Consider the following 26,169-nt stretch of genomic DNA (forward strand, 5'->3'; position numbering starts at 1 on the left):
ACTACAGTAAGATCATGTAGATATTTAGTCTAGAACTACAGTAAGATCATGTAGATATTTAGTCTAGAACTACAGTAAGATCATGTTCACACACAACACTCTGCACTTACTCCTGATTTCTCTCAACACCATTGCTGTCACTCAATACATCAGAAACACAGGAACTGGAGTTAATCATTTGAAAAGTAACTCAGATATTTTCTTGTACACTAAAAAGTAATGCTACTTTAGTTACTTGGGGGGGGGGGGAGAAATCGGAGAAATCAAAGCATCTCTCTAATGTTATCTGTAATAACTATCGTAAGCCAGCTGTGCTGTTCAGTACTATTAATGCGGTTTTGAACACTCCAAGCTACTTGTTTAGAGCCTTCTGCTGAAATGTTACAGTTTTACACTTTATTGATAAGATTGAGACTGTTGAAGCTAATATTTCTCTCCCATTGACTTTTTAAAACCCATTTCCACTGAGTGCTCTGCTGTTTTCTCTTGTCTCTTGCCTCATTGAGAGATCATTGTTAAAATGAAATCATCCTCATGTGGGATGGATATTGTTCCTCCTTGTCTTCTAAAAGACTTATTTGAAACTATTGGTCCTAAAATTCTTGCAATTATTAATAGTAGCCTGGCCTAGGGAGTTGTACCCAAGTCTTTTAAACACGCATTAGTGGAACCAGTAAGAGAGAAATCTAATTTGGATTCATCAGTTTGCTAATTTTAGACCCATCTCGAAACTTTCGTTTCTTTCCAAACTACTGGAGAAAGTTGCATTTGGACAATTGTATTGATTTCTAGATCTACATGATATTCACGAAGTGTTTCAGTCTGGTTTTAAATCTCTACATTGTACAGAAACTGCACTGTTGAAGGTTAATGATTTGTTACTTGCTACTGCCTCAGGGGACTATGCCACTTTAATTCTACTAGACCTAATGGCTGCCTTTGATACTGTAGACCATACGATCTTGATTACACGCTTATAACAATGTTTTGGCATTAAGGGTACTGTGTTGGGATAGTTTAGATCCTATTTGTCTGAAAGAGCTTTCTCAGTTCGGTTTGGAGAGTTTGTCTCCTCAACTGCTTCTTTCATGTGTGAGGTCCCCCAGGGCTCCATTTTGGGGCCTATGCTGTTCTCCCTGTATATGCTCCCCTTAGGACATATTATGAAATTTGGTATTTCTTTTCATTGTTATGCAAATACACAAATGTATCTGCCTTTGAAACTAAAAGATACTTGCTCTTTAGCGCCTCTACTGCAGTGTCTTGAGGAAATTAAGGCCTGGATGGCACTAAATTTCCTTAATATTAATGAAAATAAAATGGAAGTTATGCGGTTTACGCCAGGAGGCACTTGTGAGTCATCAGATTTGGATCTTGGTGAAATGAAACCACTTGTGAAGCCCCATGTAAAAAAATAAGGTGTTATGATGGATTGTGATTTTAAACTGGACAGATTAACTCTGTAGTTAAATCTAGTTTTTTTCCAATTGAGAACTCACCAAGGTGAAATTTTTCCTGTCTTCTAAAGACTTTCAAAGAATTGTACATATTTTTATTTCAACTCGTCTGGATTATTGTAATGGCTTCTATATATGTATTAGTCAGGCCTCTCCAGACTGCAGATGGTCCAGAATGCGGCAGCTCGCTTCCTGACAGGTACACGAAAGCGGGAACACATCACCCCTGTTCTCGTCTCTCTTCAATGGTTACCCTTCCATTTTAGGATTAATTTGAAGATTTTGGTATTTGTTTTTAAATCTCTTAATGGTTTAGCACCTAAATATCTTTCTGATTTGATCAAGATGTATGCCCCCCTAAGAGCACTTATGTCTGCTGACCATTTGCTTGCAATTGTCCCACGGGTAAAGTTGAAGAGCAGGGGTGATCGGGCATTTGCTGTGGCGGCACCGAAGCTCTGGAATAGTTTGGCCCTCTACATTAGACAGACTCAAACACTTGCGGTTTTTAAACAGCCTAAAAACCTATTTTTATCGTCTGACATTTGACGCTATGTGAGAGCTGCTTTCTTGTACTGTATTGTCTTGTGTTGTTGACTTTGTATCATCAATATTTTTATTCTTTTATGTGTATACAGCACTTTGATAAACACTTGCTGTTTTTTTTTAAAAAGTGCTTTATAAATAAACTTTGAAAAAAGTAATCAGATTACGTAACACGTTGACATCTTACTGCTGATTGGCTACAAGTGTGTTTTGGTGCTCGGTCCAATTCCCTTCTCAGCTGCATTTTGAAAAAAAAACTAAAAAAAAAAAAAACGCTTACTGCACCGTTAAACACAGCGTCTGACCGCGGTCCAGTGTTAGTGTGTGTGCAGTGAGGGACTGTGGGATTGGTGTGATGCAGAGATGAGGTTCTGTACTCAGTTTGTGGATGTTGGGCAAGACGCTCTTCCCTTTCTTGATGTAGGAGGCACGGAAACCATCCAGAGAGAGCATGATGAGAGGAGGACGGACAAACCTTCAGCAAACACACAAGAGCAGATTGAGTGCACAAGCTCAAAGTGTGCATGTCTCTCACACACGCGTCTACATCACTCACCCTGCAGGGCATTCTGGTCTCTGAATCTCCTCACAGTCACCCTCCAGCCAGGAGCTGTCGCCTGCAACACACACGCACAGACAGACACATCCACGCACGCACACAGAAAATAGTCAGGATGAAATCTAATTACCTATAAAATCAATTTAATTTTTCCACAAATTCTGGGTTTTCGGTTTTAATTTTTCTGGATTCTGCTTGAATAGTTTAACTTAATGATCAAAAAATGGTTGTGAACATTTTATTACTTAAATTAATAACTATGTGCTTGTCTGACCTGTGTTGAGTGTGTGTGTGTGTATGTCGGACCGGTGTGCGTGAATGAGAAATGCATGCGTGTTCTAACCCATGACAGTGAGTGCATGTGTGTGTGAGTGAGGTGTGTGTGTGTGTGTGTGTGTGTGTGTGTGTGTGCACGCGTGTGTGAGAGATGCGTGTGTGTGAGACTGACCCTTGCACAGTGATCTGTAGTTGGTACAGCAGTCTCCTCTCTGCAGACAGTCGTCTGAACAGTGACAGGCGTAATCCTTGTTCCTGACCTCACCACAGCGCTCCCGTGAACACTCGAACCCTCCCGCTAAACACACACGCCACACAATAACCACACTGCATGACAGCGGTACTGGTTTACTTCTGTTCATTTGGACCAGTATAATAACACTGTTTATTCGAGTTATTATACTTAACTAAAATCCCACCTAAAAAAAAAAAAAAAAAAAAAAACTTGCAAGAGTTACTTGCAAAAGAATAAACCCTAATATTTCTAGTTTTCAATTAGTTTAACTATGTTCTCTATAACAATCTAAAATTGAAAATGAATAAACTATACACAAAGAAAGTGTAAAAATGAGAAAAAAAAAAAACAAAATGACTAAAACTTTAAAGTTAAAATGCAAATAGAAATATTGAAAAGAATTATTTAGAGCATCTTAATGTGTTATGATTATGTAATCCAGATCTCATGTAATCTGTGACTAGCCAGCTCTGGTCGTGAGAGTGAGAGTGAGAGTGAGAGAGTGTGAGAGAGAGAGAGAGAGAGAGAGTGTGAGAGAGTTCTCACCGGTCTTGAGGCACTGCTCGTCGAAGTCAGAGCAGCAGCTCAGGTACGTCTTACACAGATTATCACACCTGCAGCTGGGCGGCTCCGCCTCCTTCAGCTCGAAACAACGGCCCTTACAGGAGCCTGAGAAATCTGACCACACACACAGACCTCAGTCTGATGCAATAAACACACATGAATAAATAAATACAGACGGTTGAGACGGACTGACCTCTGATCTGTGGAGGAGTGACTTCCACCTCTCCTGAGGACTGACCGGCCTGAAACACATACGCTTCACATATGGCCAGCGCTAGCACACACACCGCCTGAGGAACACACACACAGTGATATACTGTAAATATAGTCACAGAGCTACATAAGCCCTAAAAAGGGCAAAAGCATAAAGTGACATGAGAATTACTTTATTGCCATTTTTCAATTATATTTGATTTTAATGTTTGTATCCCAGGACACGTCGCTCCTTTGGGGTATAAATTGACTAAAAACAGAAACTTGTTTATCGATGCTCGTTATAACATGGCTGTAATTCCTGAACGCTTTGGAAACAGACCTAAGGTTAGTATCTTTTAAAGACACATAGCAGATTATTGCTGAAGTGAAAGCATTTCAAAACAAAGTGTAAAAAAAAAAAAAAATAAATAAAAAAAAGTTTAATTTTGCAGTAAAGACAATGTAGAATACATTTTTACATAATTTTTATAAAATGTTGTACTTTAAACAGCTACAAAATCAAAGCCATATGTCTAACCAAGTTAAGTTGATATCACAACAATTGTGGTTCCTGTGAGATTTAACAAAAACTCTGTTGAATTGTTCTGATGCAGTTTTCCACAGATCAATCATTTGTCACAATATCACAAAACAGCAAATAAATATGGAACCTTGACTGTCAGATCTTTCCAACCATATGTGATTTATCAAGATTAAAAGAGATGTGATTTTCTAAGACATAAGCCACAAAATAACAGTCTATATATCTGCATTTATACTCCTAAAAATGTGACGCATCTCCTGAGATACAAACAGATTAAACAAAACGCAAGCATTGAATTCATAAGATTTCAGTGTAAACCTAACAAGCTAATGCTGAACAACAGATTTCTAAACAGGCGAGTCCCCTCCAACATGTGTAAATATTAACTAGATCAACTTTCATCAGAGAGCGAGTAGATTTCCCGCTACAGCCGGCCATGCTGTTTTAAATGCTGCCCGTGAGCTAAACAAAGAATGGAGGAAGTCAATACATCTAAAGCAGGAAATAAGACCTACACTGTCACAGCTTCTCAAATGTTTGTCCACCAGGATACATCACCTCTTTTAGGGTTAATGTGTTGTACATGCATTAAGTGCCCTAATAATATTATTAATAATAACAATAATATGAAAATAAGAGAGCTGAACAGAGCATTTACAAACCATGACCCAAATCACCCCACTATGAGGACAACCACATCATTAAACTCTGGCTTGAACAACCAAATTACTAAAACTTTAACTACAATTCAGATGAGAATAGAAATATAAAAACACTGCACCAATATCCAACATCTTTGTTTTTATCCATTTTAACAAAAACTTCTGTCTTTCTTGTTCTTTCAGTCTCCGCTGTATTTCAGTCATCAGTCATGAACTTCACCGTCTGTGATCTTACAGCAGAAATTCAGGTGAGGTCTTACAAACTTTGATTTGAACAAACAAACTTATTTGACAATGATACAAGATTCACAACAAAGATAATAGACTGTAAAATTAACAACCTTAAATTAAAAGCAATGAAGAAATAAAACATGAATATTATTAGATGAATATAATACATAATTTACCATATATTAGTACAAGTATTTAAGACTTTACATCGCATATGTCTTTAAATTTTTGGTAACTTCACTTAAAGCCTTTAAATATAATGCATTATAAAAGTAGTTTAATGCATTAATTATGCCTTGTAATGTATTTTTGGTTACAAATATTTATGACAAGATATAATGCATTACAACGTACACTGAACAAAATTATAAACGCACTGTTTTTGCCCCCGTTTTTCATGAGCTGAACTCAAAGATCTAAGATTTGTTCTATGTACACAAAAGGCCTATTTCTCTCAAATATTGTTCACAAATCTGTCTAAATCTGTGTTAGTGAGCACTTCTTTGCCGAGAATCCATCCACCTCACAGGTGTGGCGTATCAAGATACTGATTAGACAGCATGATTATTGCACAGGTGTGCCTTAGGTGGCCACAATAAAAGACCACTCTAAAATGTGCAGTTTTATGCAAAATGAGCTTCCTCATCACGCTGGATATCGGACCATCATTAACGCATCTGACTGTGAGAATGACAAACACAGCAGACGCCCACTGACCAACACCACACACAAAACACCTTCTGCACTACTGTACTTCATACATGATCACCTGGACCTCTAACTTCGTTTATATACATGCCATTTCACTTCTGTTTTAGATGCTGCATTTCAAGGTCTTTGATTATCAATTTTACAATTGATTTGAAAGCTTTAATGCAATGCATTGGACAAAAGCATCTGCCAAAAATGCAAATGCATGAATGAAAAACAACACAGTAATCTAATCAGATCCACAGCCTCCTTAAAATAGAGTTGTGACTGTACAACAGCATGAATTAATAAGGCCAAACCTACTATTGATGCTTGGCAATGTTTTTCCTCTAACATACTCAATTATATAAAGCAATGGTAGTTTGTATTAACGTCATTTCAGTTTGTTATTTTAGTACTTAAAGTTAAACTAAATGGAAATGTTAAATTGACAACTGGCTGAAATAGGAGCTCAAATGTGATTCATTTCAAATTGGCTTTTTTACTTAATATAATAACCCTGAATCTAATGGACTTTCATATTTTATTTTAATTATATAACCTGAATTATTATGAATCTTACTAAAGAACCTAATAAGCAGACATTAGATACTTCAATGATTACATGATAAAGTTTTATGCTCATTAATCTACATTAAACACGTATTTCTGCAGCTCTGCCTCTGATATGAACTCATCAGATTGTCTGGTGTTTTTCTGGAGTGGGAGAGAGATGTGAACACAGGATAGTTCGATAGTTTGTATTTACACACCAGCTTGCGAAATCTGACCTGCAAAAAACGACCAGCACAGACATTTATTTCAGAACTTAGCAAATAACAATTGCGACACTATTGTGTTTCGTCTGTTCTCAGCTCGTGTCGTGTCATAGCGCGTTATAACGGCAGCGAGAGTGTGTTTTCATCGCAATCTTACCAGTTTTCCCACGCTCATGATTCCTGATAATCCTGCTGCTGAGCGACCGCGCTGCTCCGCTGCTGCGCGCGCTCCCGCGTCTCTGCGCGTGACCCCCCGGTGCGTGACCGCGTTCGCTGCGCTGCGCATGCGTGGAGAAAGCCCGGGAGCGCTCGGTCTGAGGCGATGCGGTGAACGCTGCGATTAGCTCGTTAGTCGACACAAAAATCACCCAAAGTGTGATTTTAAATAACGTTTTAAATAACATACATTTAATGGAGCGATTTTTAAACTGTTCGAACTGAGAGTTGATCGGTGAGTTTCCTCAGAGCTGCTCAGACATGCCGCAGATTTTCCCAGAAAAACTCCTCATATATCCAGCAGGTAAGAGACAGGAAAGAGCTCCAGCAGAGGACTGTTATTCATCTGGTAACGAAGTAATTATGAGACAGGTGTGTGTAAGACGCTTCAGGTGTGTTCCCGCGCACACTGATGATTGACAGGTGCGTTGGAGGCCGCCAGCCTCTGATTGGACGATTTCACCTCAACATCGACCCGCCCACTTACTGTAATGTTGAATATTTTTGTGGAAACCGTCATACATTTTATTTTTCAGGATTCACAGATGAATATAAAGTTAAAAAGAAAGGAATCATTTGTAAGGTTAGAAATGTCTTCATACATTTCTTCTTTTTTTGTAAATCTACTTTTGAATAGTAATATATCACAACATATATTGAGCAGCACAACTGTGTTCAACATTGATAATAATCAGAAATGTTTCTTGAGCAGTAAATCAGCATATTAGAATGATTTCTGAAGATCATGTGACACTGATCCAAATATGATGCAGTGTATATACTGAATCTGGTTATGTATTTAGTTTTCTTTTATTATAATTGCCTCTAAGCTAATCTGGTTAATTACTGGGCCATGTGATGACAGTGAGTGTGCTGTAGTAGTGTGCTACTGTCTGTCACAGATTCTGTTTTTACGGTAAGTACAGTACACTAGTAATCCATTCAGAATGGTTTGAGAAACTGTTGTCAGTGTTGATGATTGCGGTCCCGTTCTGCTGGATTCGTCTGATCTGATGGCAGGTCTTCAGCGCTGCTGTTTGAAGAGCTGAAGGCAGATGAACGTTGACCAGAGACAGACAAATATTTACTCCGGTAAAAGTGCAAGCGCAACACATTTCCCGCATGTTAGAACCTGTACGGATCCATACTGTTCCTGTCAGAGCTGGGCCTCTCTCTCTGGCTCGTCTATTCAATTCACATAACTTTATTAGCATAAAGCACATTTTGTGTCGCAAAAGTATTAAAATGACATAGAAAAGTATTTGTAACTTAATTTGAATATATATAATAATCATTTGATAATCAAAATCAACATGCAAATTGTAAAGAGAAATATTATCTTGAAGAAGATTATAACTAAATTTTTAATCTTATTTTTGTATTCTAAATGTAGATATTATTTAAATTATTTAGAATTTTTGTTTTTGATCATACATATGCATATATGTTGACTTGATGTATATATGTGTTTAGGTTCAGGTTGGTGTGATCATTAACAGCGAGTATCAAGTCATTCACAATAACAGGTTACTAAAGGGAGGTTATCATGAGATACGGTTTGTCCATAATGCCTTTATGAAACTATCCAAACATCAATATTTTTGCAGTCAACTTACTTTGTCAAGTTGCATCTACATTTCTTTACTGGCATGATATGAGTTAATTGAATACGATAGCCAGCCTGACATCAGTGCAGACCTCAAAAATAACAAATCTGAAGCTTGAGGTCATTTAATTGGATCACGGCCTCCATGAGGTCAGAGGTCAGAAACGACTCATCCAAACCAAAACCTCAGTAATATTTCATCTGTGGATGGGTGAAGATGATCAGATCCACACCCATGCAAAGGTATGTTAGCTACAACACACTGTACAATAATAATACAGATAAATATTATAAATAATATAGATAACTGCTTCCTCTAAGATACAGGAACATTGAGTGCATACAAATGCAAGTTACTTTGCCTGGTCTGTTAGTTTTTAATACATTAGTTAGATCAAATAATGATTGGATATTTTAATTCAATTGAATCTGATTCAAATTTGATCTGTTCCCCAGGTCTAACATCTGCCTCATGAGACAAAGACTCATTTTTTCTAAAGCCTTCAATGGTAATATGCTGTGAATTCTTTTACTTGCGTATATGTTTATTTTTGCTGTACTTTATAGGCTTTGTTTGTCCTGTCCTTTATATTTATATAGCTCATTTTATATCCTCAGTATATTAATGTTGATTATTGTTTAGAGGATTTCTGCAGAGCTCAAGGAAATTACAAAAAATGTATATCGATATTTTACATTATGATACCGTAGTACTTTTCCATTGATTCATTTAGCATTTATTGTTCATTCATGTTAGAGGGTCAAAGAAGATTCAGGTCAAAACATGGCCAACACTGTTCACACCTGCAGATCTACAGGACGCTCTTCATCAGCGATCAGGAAGGTTCTTCACTGAATGCTGTACATACTGTGATAGTAGAGGAATTCAGATTGTGTCATTGTCTAATCATGGTTAAAATGACTCTCTAGTTGCTGCTATGGTTATAATGACTGGTTCCCAACGGAATCGTATAGCCAAGCTTGAGAAACTGGAGTTTTGACTGATCTGATATTAGTGTGATTAAAGATGCACATATAAACCGGAGCACATCAGTGTTGAATGGATATAAAGCCGTTCTACTGTTTGCCATCTGCAAATATGATGTGCTCTGAAAACATCCTGAGATACATCACAGCGAATATCAATGCATACATAATTTAAAACAAAAAATGAAGTATATGAAGAAGAAAATGATAAAAACTATTTATATATTTACAAAATATAGTCCCTGTCTTGGCATAAAAGGAAATTTGTGTCCTTGTATGACTCAACTAGCTAATTTAATATAGATATTTACATTACTTTCCAGGACATTTATGGTGCAACAGGAAGTATAGCACAACAAACAATTAACAAACTGGTAAAATCACCAAAGAAACCGAGTAATGATAATAAATATTATCGTAATAAAATATTGAAATTAATAATAAAAGTTAAAAAACAATACCCTAAATCAGAATTTAAATGTTTCCTGGGAGAAAAAGAGCCAAAAATATCAAAAGTTATAGGCCTATTAGAGAAGAAATTAAGAAAATTAAACCAGATATAGAAATTGAGTTAAAAATTAAATTTCCCAGTAATCCAAGTTTATTACACGAGTTTAAGAGCTTCTGAGAAAAACAAACTAATAATATAAAGACACAACTAAAAAATATAATTTTACGAGGGAAATTACTGAAAATATTTGTTCACTTTTTCTAAGTGTTGTGAAGTAGTTGACAAACAATATAAATAGTTTATATATGAGAAGCTCAGTGATTATTTTAACACCTTTGCTGTTGCATTAGCTTATAAAGATATAAAAGCCATCACAAACCATTTTAATCTGGAAAAAGTAAAACTATATCTTTAAATTTAGAATAATTGTAGTGCATGTGTGTTGCTATGTAGATATAATTGTATGCATTTTTTAAAATCAAACCATTGACATTGCATTGTGTAATGGCTCTATTAGCAGCGGCTCGCCCATAGAGGGCGCTGGGGCGCCGACCTCCCTGCCAGTTTTTTATTTTTATTTATTTTTTTATTTAATAATAATACGTTTTTAATAATCTCTCATTTTGAAAAATGATCTGTGTTAATGACATGCTATTAATGGTTTTACTTTAGAATGTGTTTAGAACTCTCCAGAATGATATTTGCATTCACTTCATGTTGGTGTAGTAGTAGCCAATAGGCTGTCTTCCCTGGGCGCCAGTTCGCTCAGCCCTACAGTGCTGGAATTTAAGCCAATGGTTCCCCTGTTGCTACGCAAAAAAGTTTATATTTTGCCAATCATCGTCGTCGAATTTTATGGTTTGGGGGCTCTGAAAATATCACCCGTAGTACCAAGATTAGAGCAGTGCACCTGCTGCGCGGGACATTTACCTCAGAGGAGTGCGAGTGCAGTATGGCAGCGCCGGCGACGTCGAGTAGCATTAATGTAGTCGTGGGAGTTGAGCTAGCCCCAAATTCAGTTAAATCTCTACACCTGTATCCCTTCGAAAGAAGAACATTAGCGGAAAAACTAATTGTAAAAGAACTCGGACCAGACAAGCCAGAGGTGAATATAACCCAACAGGCGCAAGAAAAGGAGAAAACCTACAAGAGAACCTTTTCCCGAGGTTGGTTCGATCTAAAGGTTTATAAAGCATGTTGCAGTGCATTCTGGGTTCATATATATATATATATATAGATGGATATTATATATCACTTAAATGACTAATAGGTCATTTTCATTGTGATTTAAGTGAAATTACTGAACTTAAATATATACGAGCTTGATAAAAATTATCATTCTAGAAGAAAATTTCAGATGGCACTTAGAGGCTTTTGCATCTGAACTCTTCATATATATATCTCACCATATATATATATATATATATATATATATATATATGAACCCAGAATGCACTGCAACATGCTTTATAATTGTCACCATTGTTGGAATTCACAGGCTGATTCTTGATGTCTGTGTGTCTCTTTTTTTGTATAAGAGAAACTTTTTAGAAATTATTTGGATTACATTGTAAAAGTTAAAAATATTATACCGTACAAGGCCAGTGCTGCTATAATTAACGTGGTACAAAAGCTGGAACTCACAGAAAATTCAGAGTTTACAAGTTGTAATGAAGAGATCTATGAGAAAGTGAGCGCTTTTAACCAGTTGGAGTCTTGTAATTACAATAATTCCCACATAGCGTGAACGCATCTAAAGTCTATAAAAAGAAACTATTCACCTCCAGAGACTCTCTTCTGGTCCGAGTCAGTTTTTCACACTTTAAAATAAATCTATAATAATAATATAATAAAATAACACTTTAGATCAGCAGCACTTTCAGACACATGCAAACTCTAAATTTTCTCTTTTTCTAAATTAAATAATTTATTTTCTAAATATTCCAATATTCTTATAGATCATACTCTGTCTTTAAAGATATTGGAGTACATAAATTATTTTAGACTGAATTTTGAGGAGGTTAACTTTAAAAATGAGTTTGTCTCTGTCTCCTCTCCACCTGTAGCTGGTGTGTGGTGGGCGTTCTGGCACAATATGGCTGCCGTCGCATCATCCAGGTGGATGCTGCACATTGGTGGTGGATGAGGAGATTTCCCCCCTTCCATGTAAAAGCGCTTTGAGTACCCAGAAGAGCGCTATATAAATATAACAAATTATTATGACCATTTATTAATTTGCATTTGCCATAATTGAGTTTAAATTTATTATTTATTTTGGCCTTCAAAATGGTGCCACTGTGTTTGGATGCCGTCCAGGCCGCTCCACTTTTTTACTTACTTTTACTTTCTCTTTTTACACATTTCACTTCGGCACTGATCACCTATAACATAGAAACACTTCCAGGACATTTTAGCCACGAATCCAGCATGGCCTCTGGAGATTCTTCGGAACGCAGAGATGAACAATAACCCCCCGATACAACAGATCAAGAAACACGCTGGGATTCGACACAGACTCAGGAAAAGGGCTCACAGTCCTCCTCTTCTGAGCATTCTGCTCGCAAATGTCCAATCCTTGGAGAATAAGATGTACGATCTTAGAGCCAGGATTAGTTTCCAACGGGACATAAGGGACTGTAACATCCTTTGTTTGTCCGAAACGTGGCTTTAGTCCATGGTCCCGGACACTGCTGTAATGCCAAGTGATAACTTCTCTGTTTTTCGGACGGACAGAACAGCAGAGGCCGGTAAATCCAGGGTTGGAGGAGTGTGTTTCATGATTAACAAGAAATGGTGTGATCCCAGGAATATCTCCATTCTGTCACGTTCCTGCTCGCCTCATCTGGAACATCTTTCCATTATTTGCTGCCCATTTTATCTGCCCCGGGAGTTTTCATCGATCATTGTTACTGCTGTGTACATTCCACCACAGGCAGACACCGGCTTGGCTTTGTCTAAACTTCACGATGTGTTCAGCGGCTACATTAACAAACATCCTGACGCTGCCTTTATCATCGCGGGGGACTTTAACAAAGCCAACCTCAAGCAGGTCATGCCGAACTTTCACCAACATGTATCCTGTCCAACTAGAGGACCAAACACACTGGATCATTGCTACACTCAGTTTAAGAATGCCTACAAAGCCCACTCACTACCGGCTTTTGGCAAATCGGACCATGCTGCCATTTTCCTCACATCGGAATATAAACAAAGGCTCGTTCAGGATCCTCCGGTGCAGAGAGTAGTGACGCGCTGGTCCTCCCACTCAGAGACTATGCTGCAGGCGGCTCTTGATGACGTCGACTGGGACATGTTCCGGGCGAGTTCTTCTGACGTCAGTGAGTTCATGGATGTAGCATTAAGCTTTGTAAACACGCTAACCGAGCAAGCTACAGAAACAATAACGATAAGGACATTCTCCAATCAGAATCCGTGGGTGGACAGAACAATCCGTGCTGCGGTTAACACACGCACTGCCTGTTATGAAATCAAGAGAAGGATTCAATAGCAGATAATCACAGTTTATTATAAAGAAGAACAGAGTCACAATTAGCAACTGAGCTTGTGCACAGCATAGATGGGAGACGGATGCAGGGACGCAATGGGCAGCCAGATCCGACTGTAGAATCTTCCGAAGTCAGAGCAGAGACAGGAAACACACCAGGAAGCAAACGAGAGGCAGCACAGGAACACATAGAAACACTGAGGATCTGACAGTGAGAGTAGCGTTATCAGATCTTAAATAGTCCCCAGTAACGAGTAACAGCTGGAACAGCTTAGCCCGTAATCACGAGTTGGCCACACCCACTCATGCCACACACACCACAACAGACAAGCAGGCTGAGACAGTGATTCTATGAACCGTGACACTGCCGCTTACAATGAGGCTCTTCTGACCGGGAATATGAGCGAGTACAAAGCATCGTGCTATGCTCTCCGACGCGCAGTAAGAGCCGCTAAACACATACAGAGAGAGAATTGAGTCTCATTTCCAGCTCAATGACTCTCAACGGATGTGGCAGGGACTGAGGACCATCTGTGCCTTTGGAAACAAATCCTCCGCGGAGGTGAGAGCAGATCCGTTGCTGGCCGACGAGTTAAACATCTTCTACGGCCGCTTCGATGGCAACGGCCGACCAGCGCGTCAGGAAGCAGCAGGCAGAGCAGCGATGATCCTGTAATCACCGTGTCGGAGGATGAGGTTCGGAGGGCGCTAAAGAGAGTGAACGTCAGGAAAGCAGCCGGACCTGATGGGATAACCGGCCGTGTTCTGAGGTCCTGCGCCGATCAGCTCGCTGGTTTGCTCACTTCTATCTTTAATGAGTCCCTTGCTACCTCCGTGGTTCCCACCTAATTAAAAAAATCCATCATTATCCCCTGTGCCTAAGAACAATAAACCCTCTTGCCTGAATGACTATCGCCCAGTTGCCCTCACATCTATAGTCATGAAGGTTTTTGAGAGACTTGTAAAGAGCCACATCTGCTCCTCCATCCCTGATACTTTGGACCCTCTTCAGTTTGCCTATCGCCCAAACAGATCTACGGACGATGCCATCTCTCACGTCCTCCACTCTTCCCTCACACACTTGGACAGCAACAATGGGAATTATGTAAGGCTGCTATTCATTGACTATAGCTCCGCTTTCAACACTATAGTCCCCATCAAGCTGGCTTCTAAACTCACAGACCTCGGCCTAAACTCCTCACTCTGTGACTGGATTCAAGACTTCCTCACCGGCAGACCTCAAGTGGTGAAAGTTGGCCAGTTCACCTCAAACTCCATCACTCTGAACATAGGAGCCCCACAGGGCTGTGTCCTGAGTCCCCTGCTCTACTCTCTCTACACGCATGACTGCGTGTCCTCTCACAGCTCCACATCTATTGTCAAATTCGCTGATGATACTGTGGTTCTGGGCCTCATCTCCAACAACGATGAGACCGCATACTTGGACGAGGTAGAGAGACTCACATCATGGTGCCAGGACAACTGTCTCTCTCTGAATGTGAGCAAAACTAAAGAGCTGATCATGGACTTTAGGAAGAGACAGCAGCAGCCCTACACTCCTCTTATGATCAGTGGGACCCCTGTGGAGAGGGTGAGTAGCTTCAAGTACCTCGGTGTAAACATCTCTGAGAACCTGACTTGGACTACACACATCCAAACACAGGTTAAGAAAGCCAGGCAAAGACTGTACCATCTGCGACAGCTGAGGAAATTCAGGGTCTCACCAGCAATCCTGAAAACTTTCTATTCAGGGACCATAGAAAGTGTATTGACTCAGTGCATCTCAGTGTGGTATGGAAACAGCTCCAATCAGGACTGCAAAGCTCTACAGAGAGTTGTGCGCTTAGCTGAGCGCATCTCAGGGTCTGCTCTCCCCTCTCTGCAGGACATCTACCTCAAACGCTGCAAAAATAGAGCTGTTAAAATCATCAAGGACTCTAATCACCCTGGTAACCATCTATTCACTTTGCTTCCATCTGGTAAGCGCTTCCGTAGCCTGATGGCAAAACCTGAGAGACTTACTCCTAAACTCTAACTCTGTGTCATAATATCACATGACTCCATGTAAATATCACCATATCAATAAGCTATTCATAATTGTTTCTCATATGCATACCTCATATGCTGCCATTTAAATACCCTGCACAACTTTTTTTGCACATTCTTTTGCACATTCCTATTATATTACTATTTATGTCAACAACATACTGACCTGCACATTTATATTTATATTTTTTTATATTTTATTTTATTTTATTATTTTTACTTTTCTTAATATTTGTATTCTATATAATTGCACTGTCCTTGGAGCGGACCTGACTTACATGTCACTGCTGGTTATACTCTGTATAATTGTGTATGTGACGAATAAAAATCTTGAATCTTGAATCTTGTTTCATGTTCTTTTTTTCATGTCTTTTATTTTGAAGTTTAGTCACAGTTCCTGTTTGTTTCATGCTTCTCTTGCCCTCTTGTATTCCTGCTATTGGTTCCTCTGTTTAATGTGTCATGTTCTGATTGGTTGTACTAGTCATGTGTCTTGTTTCCCATTGGTTTGTTCATGTCATGTGACCCTTCTTGTTTGCTATAAATAGCCATGTCATTGCCTTTGTTTCTTGTCGTGTATTGAAGTTGTAACCTACTGTCAGCGAGTCTAGTTTGTTTGTCCATGTCAAGTTTGGTCAAGTCAAGTCTTCGTTTGGATGATGTTTGGATCACTTTTGAAATAAACTGCACTTGGGTTCTCACTACGCTCGCCTTCAGTGGACTCTCATTACGGTGCCGAGAAAAGAAAAAAAAATAGTGAAAACGAAGCCTGTGCATCGCTTCATAATCATAAGCCCCTTTCACACTGCACGCTGGTCCCGGAACATTGCCGGAAAATTGCCAGAGTGCCTTCTGTGTGAACGCAACCACGACCCGGGATTGATTCCGGGACCAATCCCGGGTTGGGGACCTAGTAACATTGCCGGGTCCAGTCCCGGAACGAGCGCTGTGTGAACAAAAGCCGGATAAATGCCGTAAAGGCTGATGACGCGCGTTATCATGCGACTCTTTTACCAGGTGTTTTGAAGGCAGATCAACATTCACACAACGAAAAATGTGTAAACTGGAATGAAGCAGCGATCGGAGCTCCTCACTATCCGCGCTGAAGCTGAAATCGTTCGCCAGTTTAGTTTTTTTTTTAGTTTTTTTCGTTCGCCAGTTTAGTGAAATGGTGCGCGGCGCATTATATACGTCACATGATGACGTCACGTGTCATTCCGGAACGCGCGCACAGATTCCGGAAAATCACTGGCAGTGTGAATGCAGCAAATCTAACGACCCGGGAACAATTGCCGGAACACATTACCTGTGTATTTTCCGGAATCTCTGTGTGAAAGGGGCTATAATGTGTTTTAATGTCAGAAATAATTTCACCACCATGTTCCCTTACAGAAATTAGCCATGGTTTTAACACCAATAAAACCAAAAATCATGGTGCTTGTAGCCATGGTAACCACAAATTAACCTTGGTTTTGTTACTTCAAATAATAATTTACAAAGAAGTATTAAGATAATAATTTTTGTGCTTATAAAAACAGACCTAAGCCAACAACAGCCTTTAATTTTTAAAATGCATTATATAAAAACAAAGAGGCAATAATGATTGGTTAATTAATAATTATATGGTTTCATCCAATAAAACTGTTAAAATAGCCTACATAATGTAGGCTAAAACAAAATAAACAGTTTATGTACATTTACATTTTATTACAAATGCCTGCAAAGTGAGCCGAAGGCCTGGTAATTGCTGCTGTCACACTTTCAGGACGATCAAGTCCTTTAATATTGACCAAACATTTCATTCAAATATCCACTTCATCTTTCATTTTTGGCCATCTTTTTGCTATAGATGACACAGCCTCTATCATTTCTTCAACAAAAAACATGTGGACATCACAACCCTTACAAAAATAAACCGTGGTTTTATCATAATAAACCTGCTTAATTTTCTTTTGTGTGATTTCTGAATGCTTGAGAATATAAAATCAATCACACAACTGTATTAATAAAATAATAGCCATAGGGAACTTCTAGGGCTACAATTGTAATTTGTGAATAATACTATTTATTTATTTACTTTTATATTGTATTTTCGTTTTATTTTGACCCCTATAGTAGGTGTTTTTTTGTTTTTTTACTTCTATAATATTTGCGGGAGGAGACACAACAATACAATCCTGCTTAGGGCACATTTGGCCAGCAGTGGTCCTGGGTGAGACCCTCCCATTTACTCCCTCAATTGAAAATCATTCATTGGTTTGTCATTTAAATGTGTTCTCAGTTCATCTGAATGATGCACAACACTGACATGCAACAGAACAGACACTGTAAAGACTCACCATGCACTGCATTACACTGTGTGTGTGTGTATGTGTGTGTGTGTGTGAGAGAGAGAGAGAGAGAGAGAGAGAGAGCAACACTGACATGCAACAGAACAGACCCTGTAAAGACTCACCATGCACTGCATTACACTGTGTGTGTGTGTGTGTGTGAGAGAGAGAGAGAGACTAAAGGAGAAGGAATGAGGAAGTTGCTGCTTTTTTTTTTTTTTTTTACTCACGTGACTCAAACACAGAAGCAGGAAACAGGAATCACATGAGTTCGGGGAAAGTGAAACTGAAGTGTAGTTGAGCTGTTGTGTGTTTGTGTCTCTGTATTCACGCAGTAAAATGGCTGAACCCAGATTTTCTCAGGATGAGTTCTTGTGTCCAGTGTGTCTGGATCTCCTGAAGGATCCAGTGGCCATTCCCTGTGGACACAGTTACTGTAAGAGCTGTATTACAGACTGCTGGGATCTGGAGGATCAGATGAGAGTCTACAGCTGCCCTCAGTGCAGACAGACCTTCAGTCCAAGACCTGCTTTAGCTAGAAACACCATGCTGGCTGAAGTGGTGGAGAAACTGAAGAAGACCAAACTCTCTGCTGACTGTGACGCTGGAGCTGGAGATGTTCAGTGTGACGTCTGTACTGGAAGAAAATACAAAGCCATCAAGTCCTGTCTGATGTGTCTGGAGTCTTACTGTCAAACTCATTTTGAGCGTCATGAGGAGTTTCATTCACGTAAACCACACAAAGTGACTGAAGCCACTGGACGACTGCAGGAGATGATCTGCCAGAAACATGAGAAGATCCTTGAGGTTTTCTGTCGCACTGACCAGAAATGTATATGTGTGCTGTGTACGATTATTGAACATAAAAACCATGACATTGTACCAGCTGCAGACCAGAGGACAGAGAAACAGGTATTTAAAACTAGAGATCAAGTCAATACTCAGTGCAGTGATCCAATAGTCTGTTTATTTTCTGTGTAGAGCCAGAGCTTAATTACACAGAAACACTGTCAGTCTGAAGCTCTACGTCTGACTCAGTTTCACTTTTATAATACTTACACTTGCAGTGTGAAACCAGCATTAATCTTCATGTTTATTCATCTATTTCAGCTATTAGTTATCAGCTCCTCTTGTACTGGATTCATCTGCTCACGTGATGATTTAGTGCCAGTAGTTTTCTGTGAGATTCACTATTATCTGTTTGTCCTGCAGAAGCAGCTGAAGGAGACGCAGAAGACGCTCCAGCAGAGAATCCAGCAGAGAGAGAAAGATCTCCAGCAGCTGAGAGAGGCTGTGGTGTCTCATAAGGTGAGTCTGGAGAAGAAGAGAAGTTTGTCTCCGTCTCAGTTCAGACTCACTGAAGCCTGAATCACTGTGTGTCCTAACAGCGCTCTGCACAGACAGCAGTGGAGGACAGTGAGAAGATCTTTACTGAGCTCATCCGCTCCATTGAGAGAAGCCGCTCTGAGCTGATATGGCTGATCAGAGATCAGGAAAAGCAAGCATTGAGTCCAGCTGAAGGACGACTGGAGCGACTGGAGCAGGAGATCAATGATCTGAGGAGGAGAGACGCTGAGCTGGAGCAGCTTTCACACACACAGGATCACATCCAGTTCCTGCAGGTAACACAGATCTAGAAGAACAGCATCATAGTGGACTTGAGCAGATCCTGCTGTGACAGGAGACCAGTGGTGTAATCGGGGCCATATGCAAGTATACGCCGTATGCTTACTTTTTCCTCGGGCTGTTTGTGTATTACGACTTCGTATTTACGGCTTTAAAAAAGTTGTATTTTTTTAAATATTAGGCTATACCAAGCGTCCAGCGCCAGACAGTGAGTTGAGCATATGTTTGATCAGTTTAGCCTTCTCAAATAAACATCAATGCTTCATGCATTTTACAATATACATTTTAAAGATTTAAGATAAATGTGTGATAAATATAAAATCGTTTGTGCAAAAAGTGGAAGCTGAAGCATGTTTAGAAGGACATGGAGGCGCTAGCCAGATCACTTGTATTTTTTATTTTTTATTAATAAGAGGAAAATTAAAATACGCTGTAATTTTTCCTCATAAAAGTATACATCATTCGAAGCTGCAGATAGTTTTATTTGTGTGCACTCACAATATCAACAAATTATTTTGCTTTTTAAAATAAAGAAAACAAACATGGTCTTTATCTTGAGCAGGAACACTTCACAAAAACTGAGCCGAAACTCAGCAAATACTTGCCTCACTGACATGATAAATATATTTAGAGAATGCTATAAAATACTACTTTACAACAAAATAATTCAAATCAAAAAGTAAAAACTCTTTCATTAGCCTATGTACAGTTTGCATATGGTCTGGAGCTGACTTGCTACGCCACTGATTCAGCACCATAGTCATTTACCATGGTTATACTTCTTGTGACCACCATCTTACTAATACAAATTATAAGCATATATATATATATATATATTGGTGGTGGTGGTGGGACGGGGTAATAGTAAAGCACTTTTTCTTTAGGACTACACCACTGCAGGAGACTCACAGAGAAACATTTCATGAGTGTCTTATTATATAATAATCAGTCAGACTCTCATCTTCTTCTGAAAGAGACGCTGCTTACAAATGGCTTTCAGCTCTGGAAATCTGTACGGATTCATTTCTCTGAGCTCTTCTGGAAGATATATTTAGCTGTCAATCACCACTAGCACCACCAACAGCTCAAGAGCCGCACAAATCTGATGTTGGAGCAGGTTATTTGGTGAAGTGTGGAGCTGATCAGAATCAGAATCAGAATCAGAATCAGAAAGAGCTTTATTGCCAAGAGTGTTTGCACACACAAGGAATTTGTCTTGGTGTTATGAGCTTCCAGTACAGAAAGTACAAACATAGTGCAGACAACATATAATTAAGGTGATAAAGAACACTAATGAAGAGAATATACAATAATTAAGAATAACAATAGTAATAAAAATAAAAATATACAGAAAAGAGACTTGACCATAGACAGAACTGTGAATGTGCATGTGTCCTATGTACAGATGAAGGTTTGATGGGTTATTTACAGATGTACAGTACCGGGGTGTGTTATGTGTTGTTCAGGTGGGATACGGCCTGGGGGAAAAAACTGTTCTTGTGTCTGGCTGTTCTGGTGCTCAGTGATCTGTAGCGCCGGCCAGAGGGCAACAGTACAAAGAGAGAGTGAGCTGGGTGTGAGGGGTCCAGAGTGACTTTCTTTGCCCTTTTCCTCACTCTGGAGGTGTAAAGTTCTTGGAGGCTGAGCAGAGGGGCACCGATAATCCTCTCAGCAGTCCTAACTGTCCGTTGTAGTCTTCTGATGTCTGTTTTGGTAGCTGAACCAAACCAAACAGTTATAGAAGAACATAGGACAGACTCGATGATTGCAGAGTAGAACTGTTTCAGCAGCTCCTGAGGCAGGTTGAACTTCCTTAGCTGGCGGAGGAAATACAGCCTCTGCTGGGCCTTCCTGACAATAGAGTCAATGTGAATATCCCACTTCAGGTCCTGAGAGATGGTGGTGCCCAGGAATCTGAATGACTCTACTGAAGTCACAGTGCTGTTCATGATGGTGAGTGGGGGGAGAGCAGGGGGGTTTCTCCTGAAGTCCACTATCATCAGTTTTGAGCGTGTTCAGCTCCAGGTTGTTAAGACTGCACCAGACAGCCAGCTGCTCAACTTCCTGTCTGTAAGCAGACTCGTCACCGTCCTTGATGAGGCCTATGACTGTAGTGTCGTCCGCAAACTTCAGGAGCTTGACAGAGGGGTCCTTTGATGTGCAGTCATTCGTGTAGAGGGAGAAGAGCAGTGGGGAGAGAACGCAACCCTGAGGGGCGCCAGTGCTGATGGTGAGAGTCCTGGATGTGAGTTTGCCCAGCCTCACTAGCTGCTGCCTGTCTGTCAGGAAGCTGGTGATCCACTGACAGATGGAGGAGGGCACAGAGAGCTGTCTCAGTTTGTCTGAGAGAAGGTCAGGTATGATGGTATTGAAGGCCGAGCTGAAGTCCACAAATAAGATCCTTGCATAATTCCCAGGTTTGTCGAGGTGTTGCAGGATGTAATGCAGTCCCATATTGACAGCGTCATCCACAGACCTGTTTGCTCTATAGGCAAACTGAAGAGGATCCAGCAAGGGTCTAGTGATGTCCTTCAGGTAGGCCAGGACCAGTCTCTCAAGTGACTTCATGACCACAGACGTGAGTGCGACAGGTCTGTAGTCATTAAGTCCAGTGATTTTGGGCATTTTGGGGACGGGAATGATGGTGGAGCTTTTGAAGCAGCAGGGAACTTCACACAGCTCCAGAGATCTGTTGAAGATTTGTGTAAAGATGGGGGCCAATTGGTCAGCACAGACTTTTAGACGGGCAGGTGAAATACCGTCTGGTCCTGAAGCTTTCCTAGAATTCTGTTTTCTGAAGACCCGGTTCACATCCTCTACACAGACTTTAAATGCAGGTAGAATGGTGGGGGAGGGAGTAAGGGGGGTTGCAGGGGGGGAAGGTGAATGTGTGAAGTGCAGATCAGAGCGGGTGCTGGGTGTCAGTCTGGCCTTTTCAAATCTGCAGTAAAACACATTGAGATCGTCAGCCAGTTGTTGATTCTCTGCAGACTGTGGGGGTGGTGACTTGTACATGGTAATGTTCCTCAGACCAGTCCATACCGACGCCGGATCGTTGGCTGAAAGTTCTTTTTTCAACTTCTCAGAGTAGTTCTTTTTAGCCACTCTGATCTCCTTTGTTGATGAGTTTTGATTTGTGTTTTCTGTAGAGTTTCCAGGCTCTCTCAGCACCTCCTGAATCTACAGACGGAAATGATGATCTCTTCAGTTCTCTCGTCTCTTTTGATGATCTGAGAGAATCTGTTCATCAGCTGAGAGACAAACTGGAGGATTTCTGCAAAGAGGAGCTCAAGAAGATCTCAGACAGAGGTAAAGTCTCTCAGAAACCAGTCCATCATCATCATCTCATATCATGGAGAACATCATATTAGAAATGTGTTAGGAACGGATGCAGGATCATGAGAATCACACTGTTCATGTCTGTTGATCTCCACAGTCACATTCACCAACATTGATCCCAGGACCAGGAAGGACTTCCTACGATGTAAGTCAGTAAGAAAACAAGCAGAAAACTCTCTGAGTTCATGTTCTTCTGTAGAAGGAGAAAAAAGAGTTTGATAATTGATGTAAATGATAGGGCTGCCCTCGACTAAATATTTTTCTGATTGACTAATAGTCATTAATTTGAAGCCATTAGTCAACTAATCGCACATTTATATTAATTAACTATTTAATTCATAATAATGACCCTTTAATTGCCTATAGCCTATCAGCGCTCACATAAAGCTTGCCACAGCGCACCGCAGAAGTAATGATTATCAATATTTCAGGGATAAAACAGCAAGAAGACTGCCTTAACATCATAATAATTGATTGATAAACTAGTGTTTTCTGTATTTTCGGCTGCAGTGATGAAGTCAACACTGACTCATCATCTCCTCAGTGGACATGTTTCATACGGATTACATATAATCTGAAAATATTTGTTTGCATTTGAATTGCTTCATTTAAAAGTAGACATTTCGCTTTCTGTAGATATATGTTTCATGTCTGTGAGGCAAGCACAGCGTTTCGGTTAATATATATATATTTGTTGTTGTTGTTATTGTGAGTGCACACAAAAGACCTTTTACAGATTAGAAAGATGTATTACTTTTATCTGTATGACCAAACATGACGGAGTATTTGAAGTTAAATGCAAATGATTGCAGCGGTCATGCAGTGAGCTTCTGTTCAGCTTCTGGAATAGCACACATGTACAGGTTAACATTAGATTGAGTCAGGCACCTGCAGAAGGGGGGCTTTGGGGACTCCAGCTCTTTTTCAGAATTATTCAAAAGTGAAATATATAATAATATATGGTTCTTTCAGTGAGTGGGTCGATGGAAGGACAAAATAAACCAAACAATATTTTAAACATTTTTCATCAATAATCAAAGCTAGTGTGTCGATTCAATTAAAAATCCACATATTAAATATTTTAGAATATTACATAATTCATCAATGACTGTTTGTCATGTATAATACACCAACCAATCATGATCTGGCACAAGAAGTTCAAGTTTCATTGGACAATATGTGAAATGGAGCGGCTATTTTCCGTTCTTGCTCATAAATCGGTTGAAAATGACACGGGACAGATGAGCTTATTTGTGGAGCAATCTGGATCAGCAGTTTGTCTCATTTTATAAATCAAATTACATCGCTGGTGTCACGAATCCGGTTCATGGGTTCCCGTCCGACTGCCACAAGAGGTCACATACACTGTTATGTGAAGTGTAGGCTGAAGAACTTTATTATATTACCATTTCTGATAATTATGCCTCATTATGAAAGTGCCTTATGCTCATCAAGCCTGCATTTATTTGATCAAAAATACAGAAAAAACTATAGCCTAATATTGTGAAATATTACAATTTAAAATGTTTTTCTATTTTAATATACATTTATACTATTTTAATAAAATATTTATTTATGTGATTCAAAGCTGTATTTTCAGCATCATTACTCCATTCTTCAATGCATGGTCCTTCAGAAATCATTCTGATATACTGATTTATTATCAATGATGGAAACAGTTGTGCTGCTTAATTTTTTATTTTATTTATTGGAACCTGTGATACTTTTTTGGGGTTCATTGATAAATAAATTTTTTTAAATGAACAGCATTTATTCCAAATATAGATGTTTTCTAACAACATCAATCTTTACCTTCAGTTTAACAAATCCTTGCTGAATAAAAACTAATTTCTTTAAAAAAATAATACTGACCTCAAGCTTCTGAATGGTAGTGTAGGCTATATTGTTACAAAAGTGTTATTTTAAATAAATGCTGTTATTTAACTTTTTATTCATTAAAGAATCCCAGGTTTTCAACATTGCTAATAAATAAGCATTGCATGAAATGCATTAAGTAAATAAAGTAAATAAAGTATATTAAAATTTTGATCAAATAAATGCAGGTTTGATGATTATTAACTTCTTGTAAAAATATAAAATAGTAATGTATCCAATCTTTTGACCTCTATTATTTGTCCATTTGAGCCGCTGAGGAACTCTCTGCTCGTCCCTGGATTGAGTGGCCATGTAATGATGCGACTACTTACATGTTTCTGATCATAAAACATATTTGAGGCTGATGATTGAAACAAACGTTTGCATGTCCTGACTCCTGACTAGGGGTGTGCGATATTTGATATCTCAATATTTTCTGGATGAGGATAATTAGGTGATATTTTGCTGAGTGTGTTATTGTTCCATGGACAGCTTACTCCTAAAGTGTTTGATATTCTTCATGTGTGGTGGTCAGTTCAAAACAGTGACAGAAATTAATACATTTTCTGCCTGTAGATCATTGTGATTAATGATCTGTTCAGAAATACAATGTGATTTGTGTATTCTAATGTGTTGCATTAGAAATGTGTTGGGCTCTTTAAGAACAGGCTCTCCCTCATTGGGTATATATACAAGAGACGCACGAGCACACAGTCAGTGTGTGTGTCTGATATGTCATGTTGGTGACACAAGCTCTGTTAATAAAATATCACGTTCACATGTGGCCGTCACAGTGTTAATTATTCGGACGGTATACAACATGGTGTCAGAAGACGGCACGGACTTTTCGCCTGCGAGTGAACCATTTTTGTAGAAAACAGAGTCTGCTCCTAAAGGTTTTTTTTTCTCAAAGCTGAATAGTGAGTGAATATGGCAGATTGTTTTCGGAGACCTGACCCGCTTTCATTTGAAGGGCACGTTGCCGACAATTGGCGAATCTTCGAGCAGGAGTGTGACATTTTCATCGCGATGGCGCACCATGATAAGCCTGAAAAGACAAGGGCCTATATCCTCCTCAATCTCGCAGGGCCGGAGGCCATAGAACGAGAGCGTTCGTTCGTCTACGCAGCGGAGGTGCGTGCACCGGGTGCGGATGGCGCTGTTTTAACTCCCACTGAATCAAGGGAGGATCCTGAATGCCTGAAAAGGAAGTTTTGTGAAATTTGCAACTCTCAACAAAACAAAACCATGGAGAGACACAAATTTCACTCCAGAAACCAGAAACAAGGTGAGACTATTGAGTCCTTTATCAGTGATCTCAGGATCAAAGCAAAAGCATGCCATTTCGGAGAATTGACAGACGAGTTAATCTGTGACAGGATAGTATGCGGCATCAACAGTGAAAGCTTAAGGAAAGTTTAAGTCGACACTGGGGCAAAGTGTAACGTAA

General features: G+C 39.5%; 2 protein-coding genes across 4 annotated transcripts in view; one reads left to right on the forward strand and one right to left on the reverse strand.

The window, feature by feature from the left end:
* The window catches only part of LOC306847098 (autotaxin-like), a gene marked incomplete at its 5' end in the record, with an annotated part of 29,071 nt that extends 22,047 nt beyond the window's left edge, over positions 1–7,024 (reverse strand). The window contains 6 exons of the mRNA XM_079380871.1: positions 2,381–2,478; positions 2,560–2,620; positions 3,011–3,136; positions 3,620–3,751; positions 3,831–3,927; positions 6,896–7,024. Of these exons, the coding sequence (XP_079236997.1) occupies positions 2,381–2,478; positions 2,560–2,620; positions 3,011–3,136; positions 3,620–3,751; positions 3,831–3,927; positions 6,896–7,024 (643 nt within the window). The remainder of the gene's footprint in view (positions 1–2,380; positions 2,479–2,559; positions 2,621–3,010; positions 3,137–3,619; positions 3,752–3,830; positions 3,928–6,895) is intronic.
* The window catches only part of LOC306847101 (tripartite motif-containing protein 16-like), a 28,762-nt gene continuing 9,606 nt past the window's right edge, over positions 7,014–26,169 (forward strand). Inside the window, exons 1-6 of one of the 3 annotated variants that reach the window (XM_079380876.1) lie at positions 7,014–7,258; positions 18,215–18,791; positions 19,092–19,187; positions 19,268–19,501; positions 22,655–22,814; positions 22,942–22,989. In XM_079380876.1, the coding sequence (XP_079237002.1) occupies positions 18,219–18,791; positions 19,092–19,187; positions 19,268–19,501; positions 22,655–22,814; positions 22,942–22,989 (1,111 nt within the window). In that variant the 5' untranslated portion in view covers positions 7,014–7,258; positions 18,215–18,218. Of the gene's footprint in view, positions 7,259–18,038; positions 18,792–19,091; positions 19,188–19,267; positions 19,502–22,654; positions 22,815–22,941; positions 22,990–26,169 lie in introns of those variants that run through there. The other 2 variants (XM_079380875.1, XM_079380877.1) reach the window with 2 other exon arrangements.

This window comes from Barbus barbus (assembly GCF_936440315.1).
Source record: "Barbus barbus genome assembly, chromosome: 27".
Classification (NCBI taxonomy): Eukaryota; Metazoa; Chordata; class Actinopteri; order Cypriniformes; family Cyprinidae; genus Barbus; species Barbus barbus.